Genomic DNA, 21,974 nt, shown 5'->3' with positions numbered 1-21,974 from the left:
TAAAGGCAGAAGATATAGAGGGAGAAGAAGAGACATATGGGACTGATATAAAGACAGAAGATATAGAGGGAGAAGAAGAGACGTATGTGACTGATATAAAGGCAGAAGATATAGAGGGAGAAGAAGAGACGTATGTGACTGATATAAAGGCAGAAGATATAGAGGGAGAAGAAGAGACGTATGTGACTGATATAAAGGCAGAAGATACAGATGGAAAAGAAGAGACGTATGTGAATGGTGATCAGCAATGTAAGGAGGAGGAAATCCCTACAGATATCAGCACAGGTGAGTAATAAACACTTTTTTCTGACGTCCTAGTGGATGCTGGGTACTCCGTAAGGACCATGGGGAATAGACGGGCTCCGCAGGAGACTGGGCTCTCTAAAGAAAGATTAGGTACTATCTGGTGTGCACTGGCTCCTCCCCCTATGCCCCTCCTCCAGACCTCAGTTAGATTTTTGTGCCCGGCCGAGCTGGATGCACACTAGGGGCTCTCCTGAGCTCCTAATAAAGAAAGTATTTGTTAGGTTTTTTATTTTCAGTGAGATCTGCTGGCAACAGACTCATGCTACGAGGGACTAAGGGGAGAGAAGCGAACCTACCTGCTTGCAGCCAGCTTGGGCTTCTTAGGCTACTGGACACCATTAGCTCCAGAGGGATCGAACACAGGCCCAGCCTCGGTCGTCTGGTCACGGAGCCGCTCCGCCGTCCCCCTTACAGAGCCAGAAGCAAGAAGAGAATCCTGGAAATCGGCGGCAGAAGACTTCGGTCTTCATTAAGGTAGCGCACAGCACTGCAGCTGTGCGCCATTGCTCCCCATGCACACCTCACACTCCGGTCACTGATGGGGGGGGCGCCCTGGGCAGCAATTAGAGTACCTTAAATTGGCAAATCAGCACATAATATAGCCTAATAAGCTATATATGTGTAAAAATCCCCTGCCATAATATAATCATAAGAGCGGACGAAGTCTGCCGAAAAAGGGGCGGGGCTATCTCCCTCAGCACACTGGCGCCATTTCCTCTTCACAGCTCCGCTGGAAGACAGCTCCCCAGGCTCTCCCCTGCAGTTTCCAGGCTCAAAGGGTAAAAAAGAGAGGGGGGGGCACTAAATTTAGGCGCAAACTGTATATTTTAAGCAGCTATAGGGGAAAATCACTTATGTTAGTGTAAATCCCTGATTAAATAGCGCTGTGGTGTGTGCTGGCATACTCTCTCTCTGTCTCCCCAAAGGACTTAGTGGGGTCCTGTCCTCAGTCAGAGCATTCCCTGTGTGTGTGCGGTGTGTCGGTACGGCTGTGTCGACATTATTTATTTATTATTTATTACCAGTTATTTATATAGCGCACACATATTCCGCAGCGCTGTACAGAGAATATTTGCCCATTCACATCAGTCCCTGCCCCAGTGGAGCTTACATTCTATATTCCCTACCACATGTACACACAGACACATTCATATTAGTGTTAATTTTGTTGGGAGCCAATTAACCTACCAGTATATTTTTGGATTGTGGGAGGAAACCGGAGTACCCGGAGGAAACCCACGCAAGTACGGGGAGAATATACAAACGCCACGCAGTTAGGGCCATGGTGGGAATCGAACCCATGACCTCAGTGCTGTGAGGCAGTAATGCTAACCATTACACCATCCGTACTGCCCCATGACATGTTTGATGAGGAGGCTTATGTGGAGGCGGAGCAGGTGCCGATAAATGTGATGTCACCCCCTGCGGGGCCGACACCAGAGTGGGTGGATATGTGGAAGGTATTAACCGACAGTGTCAACTCCTTACATAAAAGGTTGGATTACGTAACAGCCGTGGGACAGCCGGCTTCTCAGCCCGCGCCTGCCCAGGCGTCTCAAAGGCCATCAGGGGCTCAAAAACACCCGCTACCTCAGATGGCAGACACAGATGTCGACACGGAGTCTGACTCCAGTGTCGACGAGGATGAGTCATACACACAATCCACTAGGGGCATCCGTTGCATGATTACAGCAATGAAAAATGTGTTACACATTTCTGACATTAACCCAAATACCATAAAAAGGGTATTATGTTTGGGGAGAAAAAGCAGCCAGTGTTTTTTCCCCCATCAGATGAGTTGAATGAAGTGTGTGAAGAAGCGTGGGCTTCCCCCGATAAGAAACTGGTAATTTATAAAAATTAACTGATGGCGTACCCTTTCCCGCCAGAGGATAGGTCACGTTGGGAAACATTCACTAGGGTGGATAAGGCGCTCACACGTTTGTCAAAAAAAGTGGCACTGCCGTCTCAGGATACGGCCACCTTGAAGGAGCCTGCTGATAGAAAGCAGGAGGCTATCCTGAAGTCTGTATTTACACACTCAGGTACTATACTGAGACCTGCAATTGCTTCAGCATGGATGTGTAGTGCTGCTGCAGCGTGGTCTGATACCCTGTCAGATAATATTGACACCCTCGACAGGGATACTATTTTGCTAACCATAGAGCATATTAAAGATGTCGTCTTGTATATGAGGGATGCACAGAGGGATATTTGCCGGCTGGCATCCAGAATTAATGCAATGTCCATTTCTGCCAGGAGGGTATTATGGACCCGGCAGTGGACGGGTGATGCTGATTCTAAAAGGCACATTTAGGTTCTGCCTTATAAGGGTGAGGAATTGTTTGGGGATGGTCTCTCGGACCTAGTATCCACAGCAACAGCTGGGAAATTGAAATTTTTACCTCAGATTCCCTCACAGCCTAAGAAAGCACCATATTATCAGGTACAGTCCTTTCGGCCTCAGAAAAGCAAGCGGGTCAGAGGCGCTTCCTTTCTGCCCAGAGGCAAGGGAAGAGGGAAAAAGCTGCACCAGACAGCCAGTTCCCAGGATCAAAAATCTTCCCCCGCTTCCTCTAAATCCACCGCATGACGCTGGGGCTCCACAGGCGGAGCCAGGTGAGGTGGGGGCGCGTCTCCGGAACTTCAGCGACCAGTGGGCTCGCTCACAGGTGGATCCCTGGGTTCTGCAAGCAGTATCACAGGGATACAGGCTGGAGTTCGAGGCGAATCCCCCTCGCCGTTACCTCAAATCAGCCTTGCCTGCTGCTCTCAGAGAAAGGGAGGTAGTACTGGCGGCAATTCACAAGCTGTATCTTCAGCAGGTGATAATCAAGGTACCCCTCCTTCAACAGGGGCGGGGTTACTATTCCACAATGTTTGTGGTACCGAAACCAGACGGTACGGTGAGACCCATTCTAAATTTAAAATCCTTGAACATTTATATAAGAAAGTTCAAGTTCAAGATGGAATCGCTCAGGACGGTTATTGCAAGCCTGGAAGAGGGGGATTTTATGGTGTCGTTGGACATCAAGGATGCTTACCTGCATGTCCCCATTTATCCACCCCACCAGGAGTACCTCAGGTTTGTGGTACAGGACTGTCATTACCAATTCCAGACGTTGCCGTTCGGTCTATCCACGGCACCGCGGGTATTTACCAAGTTAATGGCCGAAATGATGATGCTCCTCTGAAAGAAGGGAGTCATGATTATTCTGTACTTGGACGATCTCCTTATAAAGGCGAGATCGAAAGAGCAGTTGCTAGTCAGCGTAGCACTATCTCAGGAAGTGCTGCATCAGCACGGCTGGATTCTGAATATCCCAAAGTCGCAGCTGATTCCAGCGACGCGTCTGCTATTCTTGGGCATAATTCTGGACACAGAACAGAAGAAGATCTTTCTCCCGGAGGAGAAGGCCCAGGAATTATTATCTCTGGTCAGGGACCTCCTGAAACCAAAGCAGGTGTCGGTGCATCACTGCACGCGAGTCCTGGGAAAGATGGTAGCTTCTTACGAAGCAATTCCCTTCGGCAGGTTCCATGCACGGATCTTCCAGTGGGATCTATTGGACAAGTGGTCCGGATCGCATCTCCAGATGCATCGGTTAATCACCCTGTCCCTGATGACCAGGGTGTCTCTGCTGTGGTGGCTGCAGAGTCCTCATCTGCTTGAGGGCCGCAGATTCGGCATACAGGACTGGGTCCTGGTGACCACGGATGCAAGCCTCCGAAGTTGGGGGGCAGTCACCCAGGGAAGAAACTTCCAAGGACAATGGTCGAGTCAGGAAACTTCCCTACACATAAATATTCTGGAACTAAGGGCAATTTACAACGCCCTGAGTCAAGCAGAACCCCTGCTTCAAAATCAACCGGTTCTGATTCAGTCAGACAACATCACAGCGGTCGCCCATGTAAACTGCCAGGGCGGCACAAGAAGCAAGGTGGCAATGGCAGAAGCCACAAGAATTCTTCGATGGGCGGAGAATCACGTGATAGCACTGTCAGCAGTGTTCATTCCGGGAGTGGACAACTGGGAAGCAGACTTCCTCAGCAGGCACGACCTCCACCCGGGAGAGTGGGGACTTCATCCAGAAGTCTTCCAAATGATTGTAAACCGTTGAGAACGGCCAAAGGTGGAGACCCGCCTCAACAAAAAACTAAAAAGATATTGCGCCAGGTCAAGAGACCCTCAGGCGATAGCTGTGGACGCTCTGGTGACACCGTGGGTGTACCAGTCGGTTTATGTGTTCCCTCCTCTTCCTCTTCCTCTCATACCCAAGGTACTGAGGATAATAAGAAGAATAGGAGTAAGAACTAGGGCCCTCATTCCGAGTTGTTCGCTCGCAAGGCGATTTCAGCAGAGTTACACACGCTAAGCCGCCGCCTACTGGGAGTGAATCTAAACTTCTTAAATGTGCGACCGATGTATGCGCAATATTGCGATCACAAACGAGTTAGCAGTTTCTGAGTAACTCCAGACTTACTCTGCCTGTGCGATCAGTTCAGTGCTTTTCGGTCCCGGCTGACGTCATAAACACACCCAGCGTTCGGCCAAGCACTCCCACCGTTTCTCCAGACACGCCTGCATTTTTTCCGGAAACGGTAGCGGTTTGAGTCACACGCCCTTAAAACGCCGTGCATCCGCCCAGTAACACCCATTTCCTGTCAATCACAATGCGATCGTCGGAGCGATGAAAAAGCCGTGAGTAAACTTACTTTCTTCATAGTAAAGTTACTTGGCGCAGTCGCAGTGCGAACATTGCGCATGCGCACTAAGAGAATTCTCACTGCGATGCGATGAAAAACACCGAGCGAACAACTCGGAATGAGGGCCTATACTCATTGTTCCGGATTGGCCAAGAAGAGCTTGGTACCCAGAACTTCAAGACATGATCTCAGAGGACCCATGACCTCTGCCGCTCAGACAGGACCTGCTGCAGCAAGGGCCCTGTCTGTTCCAAGACTTAACGCGGCTGCGTTTGACGCCATGGCGGTGTAACGCCGGATCCTAAAGGAAAAGTGCATTGCGGAGGAAGTCATTCCTACGCTGATTAAAGCTAGGAAGGATGTGACCGCAAAACATTATCACCGCATATGGCGAAAATATGTTGTTTGGTGTGAGGCCAGGATGGCCCCAACGGAGGAATTTCAGCTGGGTCGATTTCTGCACTTCCTACAGTCAGGGGTGACTATGGGCCTAAAATTGGGTTCCATTAAGGTCCAGATTTCAGCTCTCGATTTTCTTCCAAAAAGAACTGGCTTCATTGCCTGAAGTTCAGACATTTGTTAAAGGAGTGCTGCATATTCAGCCCCCTTTTGTGCCTCCAGTGGCACCTTGGGATCTCAACGTGGTGTTGGATTTCCTAAAGTCACATTGGTTTGAGCCACTTAAAACCGTGGATCTAAAATATCTCACGTGGAAAGTGGTCATGCTGTTGGCCTTGGCTTTGGCCGGGCGTGTGTCAGAATTGGCGGCTTTGTCATGTAAAAGCCCTTATCTGATTTTCCATATGGACAGGGCAGAATTGAGGACTCATCCCCAATTTCTTCCTAAGATGGTATCAGCATTTCATTTGAACCAACCTATTGTGGTGCCTGCGGCTACTCAGGACTTGGAGTATCCAAGTTGCTGGACGTAGTCAGGGCCCTGAAAATCTATGTTTCCAGGACGGCTGGAGTCAGGAAAACTGACTCGCTATTTATCCTGTATGCATCCAACAAACTGGGTGCTCCTGCTTCAAAGCAGACTATTACTTGCTGGATCTGTAGCACGATTCAACTTGCACATTCTGCGGCTGGACAGCCGCATCATAAATCTGTAAAAGCCCATTCCTCGAGGAAGGTGGGCTCTTCTTGGGCGGCTGCCCGAGGGGTCTCGGCTTTACAACTTTGCCGAGCTGCTACTTAGTTGGGTTCAAACACATTTGCTAAATTCTACAAGTTTGATACCCTGGCTGAGGAGGACCTTGAGTTCTCTCATTCAGTGCTGCAGAGTCATCCGCACTCTCCCGCCCGTTTGGGAGCTTTGGAGTACCCAGCATCCACTAGGATGTCAGAGAAAATAAGAATTTACTCACCGGTAATTCTATTTCTCGTAGTCCGTAGTGGATGCTGGGAGCCTGTCCCAAGTGCGGGCTCTCTGCAATACATGTATATAGTTATTGCGTAACTAAAGGGTTTTGTTGTAAGCCATTTGTTAATGAGGCTCATTATTGTTTCATACTGTTAACTGGGTATAGTTATCACAAGTTGTACGGTGTGATTGGTGTGGCTGGTATAAGTCTTACCCTGGATTCCAAATCCTTTCTTAGTAATGTCAGCTCTTCCGGGCACAGTTTCCCTAACTGAGGTCTGGAGGAGGGGCATAGGGGGAGGAGCCAGTGCACACCAGATAGTACCTAATTTTTCTTTAGAGTGCCCAGTCTCCTGCGGAGCCCGCTATTCCCCATGGTCCTTACGGAGTACCCAGCATCCACTATGGACTACGAGAAATAGAATTACCGGTGAGTAAATTCTTATTATTACAGAAGTCAAATATGCTCATTGCTCAGTCACTACAGCAATCTCTTATCCTACACCCTCCTCCGCCATCAGCCCTGTTCTCAGTTGGGGGTTTATAACACAAGACTATCCATGACAAACATCACATGTGGAGAGTTATTACACACAACACTATAATGTTATTAAAAGTAACAAGCAGAAGTTTATTATTAGTGATTATATATAAATGTGTATATATGTATGTATGTATGTATATACTATAATTAGTAATGTTTTTTGTGGAGTGCCTAATTTATATGCATTTTGTTAGATGATGCAGGTATGAAATATTTCCTGCTATACAGTAGACCTGAGATCACCAAATACAGTTCGTATAAGATTCAGAAATAAAATGAAATTTGAATCTAGAACTTCAAGTAAAACAGATTAAAAGCTTATCACAAGTACATATCTGTATAATCAGAAGACAAGCGTTTTGCACTTGGTGTCACCCTTGCATGGGCGGGCTTGTTCTTATCCACCCCAATTCACTCTAAATACAAATTGTCTATCATCCAACGCGTTTCATCAATAGTGACTTCTTCAGGGATGTTTTCTGTTAAAGGCTTTATCCTCAAATATCAATTGTGTAGACTTGAAATAATTGTGTAACCTTCAGATGGTAATTGTGGACTTGTTCATGATGAACACATTCCTAAGTACTTGTGAATAATAGTTCCTGCTCTGTGCAGTTCTGAGGTTATGACTTTAGGGAATGTAATGGTCAGATCCAATATTGTTCAATCTAAGGTCTCCCAGTAGCCTTACTACATACATAAATATGTCTTGCACTCACTATTTTAACTAACAATAATAAACAGTGGAGTTTTAGTTCATGCATTGCTCAGTGCATTTAAGCCTGCACCCCCCGACAAGGGACCCCACTATACTGCAGGTCCTACTCTATTGCTCAAAATAATTACCATAAAAACAGCTATCACATTAGTGTTAACCTTTAGGTATGCCCTCAGCGGCGGAACAGTGCCCGAAAGGCTTGGATTGGTTTTCAGAGCACCAGTCCGACGTGCCACCACATCTCACGTGGCCCTCAAATTCACCAGATCTGGGACTGTGGGACTGTTTGGCTGGGTCTGGCATTGTACTGTTGGTGCAGTTCCTGATGCGTTTGGAACGATTGGTGGTTGCTAGGCGTCCTAAATGCCTGTGGTCCCGATTTGTCATGATCTACTTTCGCCCACTGTTCCGCCGCTGAGATTCTCTGGTGTCCATACTTCTTCCACTGTAGATGGATACTACTTGCTGTCTACAAGGGATCACCAACAAACAAATGCCGGTCTCGGACAAAACCAATGGCTCCCTTTTGCCAGTCGCATCACGTGCACGACCCATGGTTCCATCTGAAAAAGAAACAATATCTCAACAAATTTGCATTGTATCAATACCTCAGACATCCACAATGATCATCCAGTAACTTTAGTGTCACCATCTACACGCATGTGCACGTCCTGTGTCGTTAATATACCCGGTGGAACCGTCCATGTCGCCATCCGTCGCTCACTCCAGCGCATCAAATGATGTCATCTGACACGCGCTATGTCCGGGGATACGAGTGAACCTCGTCCACGTGACCTATAGCAACCAATGAGGACAAAAGTATCAAGTAACCTGCCAACAAAACAGTGCAACAACACCGATCAAATGCTATCCTCTTAGATAGATATGTATATCTTTCTCTGGCAGGGCGTATAGGTTATCCACAGGATAACATTGGGATAATAAGATTTTAAACCTACCGGTAAATCTATTTCTCCTAGTCCGTAGAGGATGCTGGGGACTCCGTAAGGACCATGAGGCTTTTCCAAGGAGGAGGTGGAGCAAATGAGTGGTGTGTCCCCGTCGGTTGTACAGACTCAGGAATGGATGGATATGTGGCATATGTTGAATGCAAGTGTGGCATCCTTACATAAGAGGCTTGATAAGGCTGAATTAGGGGGGACATCAGGGGGTCAATCCTCGGATTGGACCGACTCACAGGGCCCGTCGGGGTCTCAAAAGTGTCCCTTAACACAAGACACTACTACCGTCACGGACTCTGATTCCAGTGTCGACTATGACAAAGTGAAATTGCACCCTAGGGTGACAAAGCATTCAGTGTATAATTGTGGCAATAAGGGATGTGTTGCATATTGTGGATGAACCCTCGGGCCTTGACACAAGGGTGCACATGTTTAAGGGAAAGAAACAGATTATTAACTTTCCCACATCTCATTAACTAAATGATTTCTTTGAAAAAGCTTGGGAGACTCTGGAAAAGAGACCGCAGATCCCAAAAATTATTTATATGGCATACCCCTTCCCTAAACAGGACAGGGAGATGTGGGAATCATCCCCCACTGTGGACAAGGCCCTGACGCGTTTGTCCAAGAAAGTGGCACTACCGTCTCCTGACACAGCTGCCCTTAGGGACCCTGCAGATCGCAGGTAGGAGACTACCTTAAAGTGTATTTATTCTCATACTGGAGCAGTCCTTAGACCGACAATTGCGTCGGCATGGGTGTGTTGCGCGATTTCAGCTTGGACAGATGAGCTGACAGCTGATTTTGATAATATGGATAAGGATACTATATTCTTAACTCTAGCCCATATTAAAGACGCAGTCTTATTTATGAGGGATGCTCAAAGGGACATTGGATTGCTGGCTTCTAGGGCCAATGCTATGTCTATCTCAGCGAGAAGATCCTTATGGACTCGCCAATGGACGGGTGATGCGGATTCCAAAAAACATATGGAAGTTCTACCCTATAACGGAAATATATTGTTTGTGGATGGGCTGACGGACTTGGTTTCCACAGCTACAGCAGGTAAATCAAACTTTTTACCATTTATTCCCCAACAGCAAAAGAAAGTACCACCCTATCAGATGCAGTCCTTTCGGTCGCACAAGTCTAGAAGAGGTCGGAGATCCTCCTTCCTCGCCAGAGGTAAGGGCAGAGGCAAAAGAGCACCTGCTTCGGCAGGTGCCCAGGAACAAAAGTCTTCCCCCGGCTACTCAAAAACCCACAGCATGACGCTGGGACTCCCCTGAGGGAGTCAGCACCCGTGGGGGCACGTCTTTGACTTTTCAGCCAGGCCTGGGTCAGCTCAGACCTGAATCCTTGGGTGTTGGAAATAGTTTCACAGGGTTACAAACTGGAATTCGAGGAGGTGGCCCCGCGCCGATTTTTCAAGTCATCCCTACCAGCTTCCACATCGGAACGGGATGTAGTGTTAGCTGCAATTCAAATGCTGTGTCTACAGCAAGTAATAATCAGGGTTTCCTTGACCAAGCAGGGAAGAGGTTACTACTCAACCCTCTTTGTGGTCCCGAAACCGGACGGTTCGGTCAGACCTATTTTGAATCTGAAATCCCTAAACCTGTACATAAAAATATTCAAATTCAAAATGGAATCACTCAGAGCGATAAGCCAATATGGAGGAGGGGGAGTTTATGGTGTCTCTGGACATAAAGGATGCGTACCTTCAAGTCCCCATATAACCACCCCCCCCACTCCCCCTCAATCAGGAATACCTGAGATTCGCTGTACAGGATTGTCATTACCAATTTCAGACGTTGCCATTTGGGCTTTCCACGGCCCCAAGGATTTTCACCAAGATAATTATATACTGGATACAGAAAAAATTAAGGTCTTTCTCCCACTGGAGAAAGCCCATGACATCCAGAACATGGTAAGAGACCTGCTAAAACGAAAAGGGTGTCAGTTCACCAATGCACTCGAGTTCTGGGAAAATGGTGGCGGCCTACGAGGCCATTCCCTTCGGAAGGTTCCATGCAAGGACTTTTCAATGGGACCTTCTGGACAAGTGGTCGGGGTCCCATCTGCACTTACATCGGAAAATAACTCTGTCCCCAGGGGCCTGGGTGTCTCTCCTGTGGTGGTTGCAAAGTACTCACCTGCTGGAGGGTCGCAGGTTCGGAATTCAGGATTGGATCCTGGTTACCACGGACGCGAGCCTCCGAGGATGGGGAGCAGTCACACAAGGAAGAAATTTTCAGGGACTGTGGTCAGACCAGGAGTCCTGTCTACACATCACTGTGTTGGAACTCAGGGCCATTTACAACGGCCTTCGACAAGCGGAGAGTCTTCTTCGAAACCTACCGGTTCTGATTCAATCAGACAATGTCACAGCAGTGGCTCATGTGAACCGCCAAGGCGGGACAAGAAGCAGAGTTGCGATGGCGGAAGCCACCAGGATTCTTCGCTGGGCGGAAAATCACGTAAGCGCTCTGTCGGCTGTCTTCATTCAGAAGTCCCTGCCGGAAATCACCAAGACTGTAGTGAAGGGCACCGATCATGGGCTGGCAGTGTCTGTAGCTCCCAGACAAGCGGTTGGTTTCAGGAGGGCATGTGGCTATATTGCCAGTTTTCAAGATGACCACTTCTGGCAGGGAAGCCCAAATCAGAAAAAACTGGGCAGGTGAACCAGGTCAGTAATAAGGCAGGAGAGGAGAGGGTACTAGGATGCAGTGGCACAGGGTAGCGTATCTGGCTGCACAGGAACCCCACATGTATGTCCTCCTATAATTCACAGCTCCACCAGATTCACCCGTAGCACCATGGGTTAGGAGGAGAGGAGGGAAATGCCGGAACAATGCTGGAGTGATGACAGGCAATCGTTCCGTGTAGACTGATTTGAACACCCATGGTGTTACCAGAGCGTCTAATGCTACTGCCTGAGGGTCCCGAGACCTGGTATAATACCTCCGAAGCTTTATCTTGAGGCATGACGCCATCATGTCTATTTGAGGAGTTCCCCAAAGACGCGTTACGTCTGCAAAGACTTCTTGATGAAGTCCACACTCTCCTGGATGGAGATCGTATCTGCTGAGGAAGTCCGCTTCCCAGTTGTTCACTCCCGGAATGAAGATCGCCGCCAGCGCGTGTCTTTCTGCCCAGAGGAGGATTCTTGTAACCTCTCACATTGCAGCCCTGCTCTTCGCTCCACCCTGCCTGTTTATGTAGGACACCGCTGTGACATCCGACTAAACCTGAATGGCTTGATCTTGCAGAAGATGAGTTGCTTGTAGAAGGCCATTGTATATGGCCCTTAGTTCCAGAATGTTTATTGAAAGGACCGATTCCTGGCTTGACCACTTTTCTTGAAAGTTTTCTCCCAGGGTGACTACTCCCCAACCTTTGAAGCTTGCATCCGGGGTTAGAAGAATCCAATTCTGAATCCCGAACCTGCGGCCCTCGAGCAGGTGAGAAGTTTGCAGCCACCAGAGTAGTGAAATTCTGGCTTTCGGCGACAGGCATATCCGCTGGTGCATGTGAAGATGCGATTCTGACCACTTGTCCAGGAGATCCAGCTGGAAGAACCGTGCATGGAATCTTCCATAGTGTATTCCCCAGAATGTGAATACACTGATGAACAGATACAGAGCTATCTTAACAGCAGTGTAGACCCTTGGGCACAGCAATGCACTTGGGCCCCTACCCATCCTCCAGCAGTAGGGGTGGGGGTGCTGTCAGCGGCAGCTTTGATGTCCCACGGGCGGTAGGGGGTGTTCTATTTTTTGCTCAGCATGTAGGACCTGTAGAAATAATTTCTGCTAATTACTCCTTTCCTGCACAGATGGGGCAGGAATGAGAACACTAAACTGTAGAAGGGGACATTGGGCTGAATGACGGGGCCCTGGTACATGATTTTCAGGTTGGTAGGGAATGTTTAATATGTAAGGGAGGGGTTGATAGTGGAGTGGGCTTAATATAAATAATTTTCTGCCCGGAGGGCAGCTTGCTTGACTGCAGATATCTCCAGTTCCTGGAAATAGATTTCTTAACTTTAATGGGATGCAAAAAACTAGAGTCCCAGGAGGTAATGGGGACTTGGGGATCAGAGTTCTGGAGCCAGAGCAATCCACCAACAAAAATATAAAATTGCATACCAGGCGTGTGGAGCTGGAGCAGAGACAAGCTGCTTGAAGGCTGATATCCCTGATTCTGGGCATAGTAGAGACAAGCTGCCAGTGTTCACCAAAAGGGGAGAGTCCCAGCTTTTTGCGTATACCCTCAGAAAAAATCTAAGTCAGACAGAACCCGAGATATCTGGCTGGGAAGGACAATTAAATGGCTTGGATGGGGACCACTGTTTTGAAGTCAGATATCTCCGGTTCCCCAGTGCCGATTTTCAAAAATCTGGTAACCTTGGAAAGAGGGGACCCTCAGCTATCAGCCTAGGGCCCTTTTACTCCTGGGGCCCTTTGGCAAGAGACCATTGAGCCCATACGAAAAGATGGCCCTGAACAGATACCCGGGGAGGTTTCAAGACATCCCTGACCATTGATTGGATCACCAACGCTTTCTCCACCGGTAGAAACACCCTCTGCACTTCCGTGTTGAGTATCATCCCCAGGAAGGGCAGTCTCCTTGTCAGTTCCAAATGTGACTTTTGGAAGGTTCAGGATCCACCCATGATCCTAGATTAGTTGAGTTGAGAGCGCAATACTCTGCAACAGCTTCTCCCTGTTTGCATAGGAGGAGCATGACCTTAGTGAACACCCTCGGTGCTGTGGAGAGGCCAAATGGCAATGTCTGGAACTGATAGTGACAGTCCTGTAGTGCAAACCGTAGATAGGCCTGGTGAGGCGGCCAGATCAGAATGTGAAGGTACGCATCCTTGATATCCAGGGATACTAGGAATTCCCCCTCCTCCAGACCTGAGATCACCACTCTCAGAGACTCCATCTTGAATTGGAAAACCCTCAAGTTAGGGGTTCAACGACTTCAGGTTCAATATAGGCGTTACCGAACCGTCCGGTTTTGGTACCACAAACAGGTTTGCGTAATCACCCTTGGTTTTTGGGTGAGGTGGAACTGGAACAATGACATTTGTTTGTACCAATTTTTGAATGGCTTCCTGTAGGATAGCACTTTCTGTCAGCGAAGCTGGTAAGCCTGATTTGAAGAATCTGTAAGGTGGGAGTTCCTGAAACTCCAGTCTGTACCCCTGGGTAACAATATCCATCACCCAGGGGTCTAGGCATGATGACGCTCAGACGTGACTGAAATCTTTTAGTCTCGCTCCCACCTGCCTGATCTCCAGGCTGAGAGGTACACGGTCATTCTTAGTATTTGGAGGAAGCAGAACCTGGTTTCTATTCCTGCGAACCTGTTGGTGAGGTTTTTTAGATCTTCCCCAACCTCCTCTAAAGAAGGTTTGGAGAGGGTTTGGATTTTTTAAATTTTGCGGTCCAAAAGGACTGCAGTGTAGGTCTATGATAAGATTTCCTAGCTGGTGCTGCTGCGGAGGGAAGAAATGTTGAATTACCTGCAGTCGCCGTGGAAATCCACGCATCCAATGCGTCCCCAAATAGTGCCTGACCTGTGAATGGCAGGTTCTCCACACTTTTCTTGGATACTGCATCCGCAGTCCATTGGCGTAGCCAGAGTCCTCTGCGTGCCGAGACAGCCATGGAAGTAGCAGGCCAATGTCCTTCATGGCCTCCACCATGAAACCTGCAGAATCCTGTAAAAACAAGTCAATTTCACTCCTATACATAGTATCTAAGTCCTCTAGTAAGGTGCCTGACCACTTTACTATGGATTTAGAAATCCACGCACAAGCAATAGTGGGCCTTAAAGCCACGCCTGTAGCTGTGTATAGTGATTTGAGCGTAGTTTCAATCTTGCGATCAGCCGGCTCCTTTAAGGCGGTTGGACCAGCGACAGGTAAAACCACCTTTTTAGACAGCCTAGATACAGAAGCGTCTACTATAGGTGGGTTTTCCCACTTCTTCCTATCCTCTTCAGGGAAAGGGAAAGCAATGAGAATTCTTTTAGGGATCTTGAATTTTTTCTCTGTGTTTTCCCAGGATTTTTCAAACAAGAAGTTTAACTCCTTAGAAGCAGGGAAGGTAAGCGAGGACTTCTTATTTACTGTAAAATAAGATTCCTCTACTTGTTCCGGAACTTTCTCAGAAATATGCAAAACATCCCTAATGGCATCAGTCATTAGCTGCACCCCTTTAGCAAGGGCTACACCCCCCCCCCCCCTCTGCATATCCCCATCACCGTCCCCCTGTATCAGAGTCGGTATCATTGTCAGCTTGCTTTATCTGGGCAAGTGTACGTTTTTTGGGGGTATGTAGGTGGGGTTTTAGATGAAGTAGTGGGAGCTGAATACTTCATACCCACTACAGATTGTCTCAAAACTGCGTCTCTTTCTCAGTATGTGACATCCTTGTTGAAATCTGGGATATCATTCCCCTTAAAGAATCCACCCATGGTGGTTTGGATTCAGAAGGCTGAGACAGCACATTGCAGTCCTGAGTACATGGAATAGACTCCTCAGGAGAAGATACACACTCTGCAGCACAGGACACAGAGTCCTTAGACATGGTAATGTGAGATATACACACTTACACACACACACACACACACATACACACACACACACGCACACAGGAAAATGTCAGACACAGTTTCCCCCAGAGTACCTTCAGGGAGTCACAGAGTATAAGGAGCCAGCCACACAGCCCCCCTGTAGACAGTTATTATGATAAAAGCCCGGCGCTGACTGACTAACCTTAATATGGATGGCAGCGCTCCCTGTCAGTGTCCTAGTTCCTATGATTTGCAGGGAGAAAATGGCGCTGGTGAGTGCTGGATCTGCTCTGAGAGGAAGCCCCGCCTCTTGTAATGGCGTGCGGCTTCCTGCACTAATTGTTTATACTGGCCTGAGGATTTTAGTGATAACAGGGGGATTAGCCCCTGTTATCTGCGTGACCAGTGTAGGGTTTATCCGCGCTGGCTCAGGGCGCCCCTCAAAGCGCCTACACTGTGTGTTGCTGAGCCTTCCTGGAGCGCAGCCTGTCAGAGCTGCGCTCCCACCCTTGTGCCGCCATACCCGCCGGCAACCCGCTAACTGGGATGCTGGCGCTGTACTCCCCACTTTTCTTTCGTCTGGCTCTGTTAGGGGGTGGCGGTCGCGCTGCGGGAGTGAGCAGTCGCCTCGTGGGCTTGCGATCAGCACCCACAGGAGCTCAGTGTCCTGTCAGCGGACTAGAGAACCATTAACTCTTCAGGAAGTTGGTTCCTATTCCCGACCCCCCCTAAGTCCCACGAAGCAGGGAGTCTGTTGCCAGCAGCCTTCCTGTAACCTAACTAACTCTAGAAAATAAAAAAACTAAGAAAACTCTTAGGAGTTCCCCTAGCTGTGACCGGCTCCTCCTCCTCCGGGAGGGGCCAGCCCACACTATTAAACTCTTAAAGTGCCAGTGGCTCCCAAAGGACCCGTCTATACCCCATGGTACTAAATGGACCCCAGCATCCTCTAGGACGTAAGAGAAAGTAGATTATAACCTAGCAGATGATGATGATTGCAGTGTATTATATGGTGTATTGCATGTAAAGTACCTTGTTCCACACCTACTCTGCTGTAGCAATATACCTTATATAAGGGTGAGTAACACATGTACAGGCTTACCAGCGTATGAGCACACACATAAAGGAATGCTACCTTACCAATGCTTCCAGGAGTAACGTTAGGAGACATTACTCTGATCCATCAGCTCATATGACTGATGTTATTGTTCGTCTAGAATCTCCAATTCATACGATATGTTCCCCATCCATTGTTTTACATTGGTGCTGACATAGGACTAAACGAGTGACTATATCTCCATATATACTTCATGGTTAGTTACCAGTACAAGAGAGAGATATATCTAAGTCTTATTATAATATTACATTTGTTATTGTGAGTGTTCTCAGGAGGGTGGACACAATGATAGTCTGAGACATAATATTATAAAGCCTTCATTAGAAGTTATGTTTTATTATACACACACATTTATAATTAAGTGTCCCAGAGAGTCGTCTTCTCCTATTGTTTACAAGATTAATATTGTTACAGAAAATGTCACATTTCCATAATGTATTTTATTTCCAGCAGATGGACACACAAGCAGGAATATCTCAGAAGGACATCTAATGTTATCCCCGGATTGTGACATAAAAGATAATGACAGTAGACAGGATTCTCCAGGAGATAACCCCATTACCCCAATTATACATCCAGCTCTATCAGCTGATCCCCCTGATCCTGGGGAATGTTCTCCTGATCACTCTGATATTGGTGCATCTGTTACAGCTCTGACAGTAGATACAGTGTTTCCCTGTTCTATAGATGCCAAATGTTTTACACAGAACACAAAGCCTATTAACCCACACACAGGTAAGGTAGGTGAAAGGCCACTGATATGTCCGGAGTGTAAGGAATGTTTTACATACAAATCAGATCTTGTTATACATCAGAGAAGTCACACAGGTGAGAAGGCATTTCCATGTTCTGAGTGTGGGAAATGTTTTGCACGGAAATCACATCTTGTTAGACATCAGAGAAGTCACACAGGTGAGAGGCCGTTTCCATGTTCTGAATGTGGGAAATGTTTTACACAGAAATCAGATCTTGTTAAACATCAGAGAAGTCACACAGGTGAGAAGCCATTTCCATGTTCTGAGTGTGGGAGATGTTTTACACAGAAATCAGATATTGTTATACATCACAGAACTCACACAGGTGAGAGACCATTTCCATGTTCTGAGTGTGGGAAATGTTTTACACAGAAATCATATCTTGTTATACATCAGCGAACTCACACAGGTGAGAAGCCATTTCCATGTCCTGAGTGTGGGATATGTTTTGCACACATATCAAATCTTGTTATACATCAGAGAAGTCACGCAGGTGAGAAGCCATTTCCATGTTCTGAGTGTGGGAAATGTTTTACACGGAAATCAGATATTGTTATACATCACAGAACTCACACAGGTGAGAGACCATTTCCATGTTCTGAGTGTGGGAAATGTTTTACACAGAAATCATATCTTGTTATACATCAGCGAACTCACACAGGTGAGAAGCCATTTCCATGTTCTGAGTGTGGGATATGTTTTGCACACATATCAAATCTTATTATACATAAGAGAAGTCACACACGTGAGAAGCCATTTTCTTGCTCTGAGTGCAGGAAAAGTTTTACCTGGAAATCCCTACTTGTTAAACATCAGAGAAGTCACACAGGTGAGAAGCCTTTTTCATGTTCTAAGTGTGGGAAATGTTTTGCAAACAAATCAGATCTTGTTAAACATCAGAGAAGTCACACAGGTGAGAAGCCATTTCCATGTTCTGAGTGTGGGAAATGTTTTGCACGCAAATCAGATCTTGTTAGACATAACAGAAGTCACACAGGTGAGAAGCTATTTCCATGTTCTGAGTGTGGGAAATGTTTTACACAGAAATCACAACTTGTTACACATCAGCAAAGTCATACAGGTGAGAAGCCATTTCCATGTTCTGAGTGTGGGAAATGTTTTGCACACAAATCAGTTTTTGTTAGACATAACAGAAGTCACACAGGTGAGAAGCCATTTCCATGTTCTGAGTGTGGGAAATGTTTTACACGAAAATCACATCTTGTTAGACATCAGCGAAGTCACACAGGGAAATAAATTGTCTCTTTTTGCACACAATAGACATCACTCAGGTGAGGAACCATTTTAATCTGGAGTATACTTATCATGGCCATGCGTTGTTCTTCAAGGTTCTTATCCTATCCTATGCTTTTTGCAATATACATGCTACCGCAGGGTGAAATAATCAGATGTCATGCCCTCATCTACCACTGCTATACAGATGACTTGTCTTTTTCTCCAGGTACTGAGAACCCAGTACCAATCCTATATGGTTGTCTAGCTGAGCTCCAGGTGTGGGTGATGCCAGGTGGCTGTGACTCAGTCCTGGTGAAACAGGTCCTTATGATAGAAGCTCACCAACAAAGAGCAGGTCTACAGCTCAGCTTTGCAAACCAACCAGAATTACGCTTGGGGGTTCAGCGTTACAAAATGCTGATCATGGGGGTGATTCCGAGTTGTTCGCTCGCTAGCTGATTGTAGCAGCATTGCACACGCTAGGCCGCCGCCCTCTGGGAGTGTATCTACGCTTAACAGAATTGTGAACGAAAGATTAGCAGAATAGCGAATAGAAAATTCTTAGCAGTTTCTGAGTAGCTCCAGACTTACTCCTACACTGCGATCAGCTCAGGCCATTTCTTTCCTGGTTTGACGTCACAAACATGCCCTGCGTTCGGCCAGACACTCCCGCGTTTTATCCTGGCACGTCTGCGTTTTTCTGCACACTTTCTGGAAACGGTCAGTTTTTGGCCAGAAACACCCACTTCCCTTCACTCCCACTCCGATCACTTCAACGATGAAAATTCTTCGTTCTGCCGTGAGTAAATCTACAAAGTTTTGAGCTAAAATACTTATCACACTGCGTACCATGCGCATGCGCATTTTTTTCGCATTAATCGCTCTGTTGCGAAAATCGGCAACGAGCGAACAACTCAGGATGACCCCCCATATGCGGAATCTTGGTGTACTGGATGGTGGAGTGACACTTAGACATCAGGTATCAGCCACAATCAGATCCTCATCCGAGGAACATAGCCAGACTCCAGCACTTATTTCCCTCAGAAGATCTACCTACAGTCATCCATGTACTTGTATCATCACACATAGACTACTGCAATGTCCTCTACCTCGGTCTCCCAGCAAAAGAGTTGCAGCGGTTGTAGCTTGTACAGAATGCAGCAGCCAGGCTGTTACCTAACCAGCCCGTTCCTGCCACATAACACCCATTCTCTGCTCCCTTCACCGGCTGCCTGTAAAATGGTGACTATTACATAATCTTACTGAATCTCCCAGCCCTACATGACCACAGACCATGGTACCAGAAGCAGCTTCTGCCTCCTTACTGCCCTGCTTGCTTCCATCTGCAGATTAAGGACTGTTACCAGAAGTACCAAGGATCCCCAAGCAGTGCTGAGATGTCGGAGACAGGGTGGTGGCACTAGTGCTGTAGTGGGGGCTGCCGGTGGCACTGTCTGTGGGTAATATTGTCGCCAAGCAGCGCTTATGTGTCAGAGGGGAGAGAGGGTAGTGGCAGTAGTGGGGGAGGACAGGGTGGGTGGCAGTAGTGGGGGGACACAGGGCGGGTGGCAGTAGTGGAAAGAGAGGGTGGATGGTCACAGTGCAGTACCAGGGGCTGCTGGAGACAGTAAAGAGGCGTATGGGTCCCGCTCAGAACCAGTTGATAATTAGACTTAATGATGATTTCTCTAACGTCCTTGAGGATGCTGGGACTCTGTAAGGACCATGGGGAAAAGATGGGCTCCGCAGGAGATAGGGCACTTTAAAAAAGCTTTGGACTCTGGGTGTGCACTGGCTCCTCCCTCTATGCCCCTCCTCCAGACCTCAGTTTTACACTGTGCCCAGATCAGCATGGGTGCACTGCAGAGAGCTCTCCTGAGTTCTCTGCCTAGAAGCATTTTTGTTTGGACTTTTTCTCTACTTTTTCACAGGGAGCACTACTGAGGAGAGAGGAACAGACCTTCTTGTCTAAGATAGGCTCTGCTTCCTCGGCTACTGGACACCATTAGCTCCAGAGGGGGTGAACACAGGTTCTTACTGGGCATCCACCCCCGGAGCCGCGCCGCCGTTCTCACAGCGAGAAGAATAGAAGACAGAAGTCGTCAGGCGACAGAAGCCTTCAGCTTCACGGAGGTAACGCACAGCACTGCAGCTGTGCGTCATTGCTCCCATACACCTCACACACTGCAGTCACTGTAAGGGTGCAGGGCGCAGGGGGGGTGGCGCCCTGGGCAGCAATATATACACCTCTTATGGCAAAAGACAATATACATGTACAGGTGGGCACTGTACATGTATATAAAAGAGCCCCCGCCATATTTTTGTAAGTTTTGAGCGGGACAGAAGCCCGACGCCGAGGGGGCAGGGCTTCTCCCTCAGCACTCACCAGCGCCATTTTTTCTCCACAGCACCGCTGAGAGGAAGCTCCCCGGACTCTCCCCTGCTTACACACGGTGAAGAGGTGTTTAAAAGAGAGGGAGGGGGCACTTAATTGGCGGATAACATACAGCGCTGCTGGGGAAAAACATTTTGTGTTGGTCTCCAGGATCATTGCGCTGGGGGGTGTGCTGGCATACTCTCTGTCTCTCCAAAGGGCCTTGACAGGGATACTGTCTTCAGGAAAGGGGTTCCCTGTGTGTGTGAAGTGTGTCGGTACGCATGTGTCGACATGTTTGACGAAGGCTCGCTCAATGTGGAGGGGGAGTGCTTGAATGTCATGTCGCCGTCGGCAACGCCGACACCGGAATGGGTGGATATGCTGAATGTCTTGAATGCAAATGTTAATCTATTGCATAAAAGGTTAGACAAGGCAAAAGCTAGGGATCAGTCAGGTACCCAGTCCATGCCTGTCCCTGTGGCGCCAGGCCCTTCGGGGTCTCAAAAGCGCACCATATCCCAGATCGATGACACAGATACCGACAGATACTGACTCTAGTGTCGACTATGAAGATGCAAAATTACAGCCGAAAGTGGCAAAAGGTATTCGGTACATGATTATTGCCATTAAAGAGATTTTGCATATTACTGAAGAACCCTCGGTCCCTGACACGAGGGTACACATGTATAAAGAGAAAAAGCCTGAAGTCACCTTTCCATCATTTGAACTAAGTGAATTGTGCGAAAAGGCTTGGGAATCTCCGGATAGGAGACCACAAGTTCCCAAAAGGATTCTTATGGCGTATCCTTTTCCACAAACTGATAGGATACGCTGGGAATCTTCGCCTAAAGTAGACAAGGCGCTGACACGATTGTCCAAAAAGGTGGCACTGCCTTCTCAGGATACGGCTTCCCTCAAGGAACCTGCTGACCGCAGGCAGGAAATTACCTTGAAGCACATTTACACTCATTCAGGTACTATTGCTAGACCGGCTATGGCGTCGGCCTGGGTTTGTAGTGCGGTTGTGGCATGGGCAGATTCCTTTTCTATGGAGATTGACACCTTAGATAGGGATACTATTCAAATGACCATAGAGCATATCAGAGATGCTGCCTTGTATATGAGAGATGCTCAGAGAGACATTTGTTTATTAAGCTCCAGAATAAATGCTATGTCTATTTCTGCTAGGCGGCTCTTGTGGACCGGATAGTGGACGGGAGATGCCGATTCAAAGTGGCATATGGAGTCCTTGCCTTACAAAGGGGAGGAGATGTTTGGAGACGGCCTCTCGGACCTTG

The 21,974-nt window shown here is 47.7% G+C and overlaps 1 protein-coding gene across 1 annotated transcript in view; it reads left to right on the top strand.

Moving 5' to 3' along the window:
• The window catches only part of LOC134984373 (oocyte zinc finger protein XlCOF7.1-like), a gene marked incomplete at its 5' end in the record, with an annotated part of 102,522 nt that extends 82,471 nt beyond the window's left edge, over nt 1–20,051 (top strand). The window contains one exon of the mRNA XM_063949970.1: nt 17,053–20,051. Within this exon, the coding sequence (XP_063806040.1) occupies nt 17,053–18,320 (1,268 nt within the window). The remainder of the gene's footprint in view (nt 1–17,052) is intronic.
• Between the last annotated feature and the right edge of the window lie 1,923 nt (nt 20,052–21,974).

This window comes from Pseudophryne corroboree (genome assembly GCF_028390025.1).
Source record: "Pseudophryne corroboree isolate aPseCor3 chromosome 3 unlocalized genomic scaffold, aPseCor3.hap2 SUPER_3_unloc_5, whole genome shotgun sequence".
Taxonomy (NCBI): Eukaryota; Metazoa; Chordata; class Amphibia; order Anura; family Myobatrachidae; genus Pseudophryne; species Pseudophryne corroboree.
This window is presented reverse-complemented; position numbering and strand designations above follow the sequence as displayed.